This window comes from Myotis yumanensis, unplaced genomic scaffold, assembly GCF_028538775.1.
Source record: "Myotis yumanensis isolate MYYU_CA2020_CCGP unplaced genomic scaffold, mMyoYum1.0.hap1 SCAF_3, whole genome shotgun sequence".
Lineage (NCBI taxonomy): Eukaryota > Metazoa > Chordata > Mammalia > Chiroptera > Vespertilionidae > Myotis > Myotis yumanensis.
In genome coordinates this window covers 16,237,705-16,242,575 of record NW_027223754.1, presented here as the reverse complement: position 1 = coordinate 16,242,575, position 4,871 = coordinate 16,237,705, and the positions used below count along the sequence as shown (strand labels likewise).

The 4,871-nt window shown below is 43.1% G+C and overlaps 1 protein-coding gene across 1 annotated transcript; it reads right to left on the bottom strand.

Moving 5' to 3' along the window:
- Nucleotides 1-556: 556 nt before the first annotated feature.
- On the bottom strand, nt 557-992 carry LOC139004864 (HIG1 domain family member 1A, mitochondrial-like). The gene is made up of 2 exons (XM_070407380.1): nt 761-992; nt 557-606 (listed from the first exon to the last, which is right to left on the bottom strand). Exons 1-2 carry the CDS (start codon nt 990-992, stop codon nt 557-559), a joined length of 282 nt encoding a protein of 93 aa, XP_070263481.1.
- Nucleotides 993-4,871: the final 3,879 nt, after the last annotated feature.

The window sequence follows — 4,871 nt, the reverse complement described above, 5'->3', positions numbered from 1 at the left end:
TTCTAGCAGCCATTTTCAGCATGTTAGATTTGGTTAAACACACACACATGTTCAGTTGGGGGCAGGTTTGTAACATTACATGCCATGCACTGTTCTGAAAGGGTTCTTTAAGAGCCAACCAGCCCTAAAAACTCAACTCCTCATTCAGTCCACAAGGCAGGCAGAAAAAAGTCAAAGTTACTGGGGCAAACAGGATTCCTACATAACATCAAAAGCATGTGAGATTCTGCAACAACTGGGAGTACTTCAGGATTGGCATGTTGTTCTTGCTGAGAACTAATTTCACCAGAAGAGTTTAACAAGAGTTCACCACTACCAAGTGCATTGAAAAGTGACATGTTTCTTACGTGCTAACCCGACTCTCCTGAATGACCTAGCTAGTGAACTAGTCACTAGTAATTTAGTCACCTGGCAAATCAAGCCTGCAAAAAAAGGAAGCCAATATTCAAATTAACAAAAATCAAATGATTTATTTTCAAAATAAACATATAACCTCAATATGAGATGTCTAACTATAGCAAACACCACTAGGAAGACCAAGACAGCTTCTCTTCTTCTATGGTTTAGGTTTTGCCCAGAATTCCTTATACATGGCATAGCCCATACATTTAAAAAATATTTTTTATCTTCAACTCAATAAAACAGCAATCATAGGTCTTGTCCAGATTATGGGTCTTATTTCCAACTCTGTGCATGTCTAGGCTCTTCAGTGAAATTATAAACTCAGTGATGGACAGGATTGTCTTTCTTCCTTTATAACCAAGAGTCATGGCTCCCGCAACAAAACCTTGGGCTGCCACATGCATGTGGGTCAGGTGAAGGGACATTTTAGTATTTCCCCCGTTCTTCAATTTATATAATCCATATGCAATGATTGCTGCAAAACCTGCCATCCCAATAGGGACAAATGGTGCCTCTCTAGCTTTTAGGATAAATTTAGATCCCTGACCTTCATCATATGAAAAAAGAGAAAGATCTGTGTTGGTTGACATACTGATTGAAGAATCTTCCAAACCCAACAGGACCTGTCAAACTCCAGCCTGCTTCTCTGACTCCAAACATTTAGACATTTATTTATTCTCCACTATCCTGATCCTTTCCTGTCCTCCCACTGGAGAACTCTTTCATATCCAGATGTGATCTCTGGCCGTGCATCTTCATCTTATGATGTTGGGTAAATCAACACACTCAGTAGTAGGTATATTCCTGAAAGGCATTCCTACGTGAAATGACTATTCATGGAAATGACTGAAAACCATATTAATATACCCCACTAGACCCAGACTAAATGTATCCCCCAGTCAAATTCTCCTTAGCCAGGTCTCCAAAAGGGCCCTGGACATTCCAAGGCCAACTGATAAATGGGTTAAGTAGGGCAAGGGGATGTTGGAATAAAGAGAGTCATCAACTCTAACTAATTTCTTTTTTTTTTAATATATATTTTATTGATTTTTTACAGAGAGGAAGGGAGAGAGATAGAGAGTCAGAAACATTGATGAGAGAGAAACATCGATCAGCCGCCTCCTGCACATCCCCCACCAGGGATGTGCCCGCAACCAAGGTACATGCCCTTGACCGGAATCGAACCTGGGACCCTTCAGTCCGCAGGCCGACGCTCTATCCACTGAGCCAAACCGGTTTTGGCAACTCTAACTAATTTCAATTAAAACATTCCCCCCCATGAAATTTTTACCAATCATATAATCATAGAAATACACTGTCAGTGTCCTTTTTAGGCTCTTGGAAAGGGGTCTTTGGGAATGAGGAACCCCAAAATTTCATTTGTGCAGTGTATTTGTCTCCATGGTCTTTAATATCATGGTGTCTGCTGGGGCAGAGTTTCCTGTCTTTTCTTTCCTGCTGGCACCTTCCCCTACTCTCAGCAAACGTGTAGCATGGAATTGCATCTCTATCTCCTTGGACTCATTTCTTTTTGTCTCTTCTCTTGGATTATTTCTCCCATCTTCTCCTGGATCTGTTCATTATCTCTAATCATCCCAGAGATTATCTCTAATCTGTAAGCACTAGAAGCATCCCTCAAATCTTTCACCTTCTCCTGAAGCCCACATCTGTTGTTTTGTATCTACGGCATCCATGATTGGTGTATGTCTCAGGCAGGGTGACAAATAACCCAGACCCTGCCCACCAGTCGCTGGATGTTCGTTCCTCCAGGGCTTCATCTTCTACAGGCCTGTGGAGCTCTCTGGTTTGGTGCCAGGGACTGCTGCAGCAATACCATTTGAGGCCCTGGGAAGGCCACTTTAAGCCTAGTTTTGCCTCTCTTTTAGTTGTAACCCATCTATGAGGCTACTCAGCAAAAAACACTGACTTTCTCCCATAGTCCCTCCCAGCCTCCTTAACAAGCAATAAGAGCAGAGAGAACTTTGAGTAGAATATTCTAAACTTTACACTTATTCCCGCTTTTAAGATAATTTTCTTCCTCTTAAGAGGTCATTTCCTTCCTCCTGGGTTTTCCATTTTGCAGACTCATTCTGGTCTTGTTAATCTCTTCATAATTTCACTCATTCTTGCAGACAATAGAGCTGCGTACAAACAGTATCAAGACAACAGCACCCCAGGGAATCTTGGGGTGAGGGTGGAGTGTTGGTTCCTGAGATGACCTGTTATATCTTATATCCAGCAATAGTCTAGCATGAATGTCCACAAATCAAGTGTTTAATAAAAACTCAATTCTTTCTTCATCCTATTCCCATTTTTTCTCTTTATCTAACTTCTAAATGTAATCCAATCATAGGTTTGAGTAATTAAGTTAATTAAATGGCCACCACTTGCTTAAACAACAGTATCTATTCCTGGTTAGCTAATTTATTTTGAAGCAAATTAAACATTTAGAAATGTGGTTCATGTCTCTGTCTGCATATTAACCTTACCTGTGCATAGGAGATGTGGGTTCTAGCCAGCCAGATTCTTGCTAACTGAATTTAGAGATACATACATCCCTCAGTTAATCATACCTAACTTTGGTTCATTGCATTACAACTTCTAAAATACGTTCTAAAATTTCTAATCTAGGCCCCACAATAAACAACTCAGTGAGGTAGGCAGGGAAGGGTAATAATAATTTCCATATTATTTAGTCAACAAATATTGAGTGTGTGCCATGGATGTGCCTCACACTATTCCAGTCACTAAGGAACAAAGAGGAATGAAATTTAGTCCCTGCTCTTATCATATTGGGGGACCATTGTTCAGATAAATGTACTGATTTGCTCAAAGCTATGTGGGTCTTTTGACTTTCTCCTTGCCTTTTCCACAACAGGTACCCAGAGTAGGAGTTTTTCAATAGAAGGGTCCCAGGGTGAGCCTGACAAAATGCAGCGTGTGTCAGGAGGACCTGTCAAGGACATAATAAGTACTACCAAAATGTATAGGCCCAAGGTGACCTTGCACTCGGTATTCGTTTCCTATGACTTCAAAGTACCACAAACTTGGAGTTTTAAAACAACAGAAATTTGTCTGCTCACAGTTCTGGAGGCCAGAGTCTGAAATCAGTATCACTGGCCAAATCAAGGCTTCAGCAGGCGGCACTTCCTCCAGAGGACCTAGGGGAGAATCTGTGCTTTTCCTCTTCTGGTTTTGCATGGCCACTGGCGTTCCTTGGCTTGTGGCCACATCACTTCAGTCTGCAGGGCCAACATCTTTAAATCACTCCCTGCTCAATCTTCACACCGCCTTCACCTGTGTGTGAGCACGCACGTGCTTGTGTGTGAGTAAAATTTTCCTCTGTCTCTTCCTCAGGAAGACGTTTATGATGGCATTTAGGGCCCGCCTGGGTAATCCAGGATAACTCCTCCGCCTCAAGATCCTTCATTACATCTCTAAAGATCCCTTTTTCCAAAAAAGATAACATTTATAGGCTTCTGGGATAGTTGGGGGCCATTACTCAGCAAACCAAAGTACGCTTTGAGAAGTGGCCACAAATGTTTATCTTTTAATCTCCAGAGGAGCCCCACTCAGTGGCCAGAACACTGGACTGAAGGGAGAGCTGGGAAAACCCAGTCCAAAGGAAGCCCAGAGAGGGAAGGGCCTCTCACAGGTTACTTGTGCGAGCTAGCAGCCATGAAAGGAGCCTCTTGCTTTTGGGTCTAGAGCTCTTTTTGCACACAGGTTTTCCACTATGATCAGGAATGGGCACTCTGCACATGCAGGCCCCCTACTCCCACTCCCCTTTCTGGCCTCTCTCCAAAGGCCTATCTTGACCAACTCTCCTCCTCAACTACTGTTGCTGGAGGAGGGGCTATAGTAGGTGGGGTAGTAGGTTCCAGCCTGGCCAGAGTAGAAGCTGTGCCTCTGACAATATGGAAGGTTCCTGGCCTGGTCCCAGTGAGATACTTCCACCTTCAAGCTTCCCAGGGGATTGATCTCAGTGCTGTCGAGGCTGACAAGAAGCCAGAGTGAAGGCATTGCCACATCTCATTAGAGCCAGACTCCAAAATCAAGGCTCTGTGATTGCAGACACAGAGAGGCCTTCAAGTGGAAACCCAGAACTGCTAAAGGGTCTTGGTTTTGTAAAAGGATATTTCCTCCCAGTGACTAGACAGATTTTCTAGAAGTTTCATGTTGCACAGCATGAAAGTCAAGCACTAGTGGACTTGCCTAAAAGGACAAACACACCTGAAAGAAACCTCATCTTCTCCAATTCTCTGGCCCAGATGTCTGCTAGCAGCCTAGCCATGTCTTGCAAGCCTGGGAGTGGTCAGGCATTCTCCATTGTTCCTGATGTCCTATGGGTTTGAAATCTCTGCATTTCATCTCACATCAGTCTCTCCCTTTTCATCTTCACAGCCCTATTTCTGGCCCTCATTGACTTCTCCCCTCTCTATTTTAATTACAAAAATAACATATGTTTC

Coding starts and splice junctions, on each gene's coding strand:
- LOC139004864 (XM_070407380.1), bottom strand. CDS start 992: ATGTCAACCAACACAGATCTTTCTCTTTTTTCATATGATGAAGGTCAG. Junction 607..760: donor TGCGGGAGCCATGACTCTTG/GTTATAAAGGAA, acceptor TATTTTTTAAAT/GTATGGGCTATGCCATGTAT.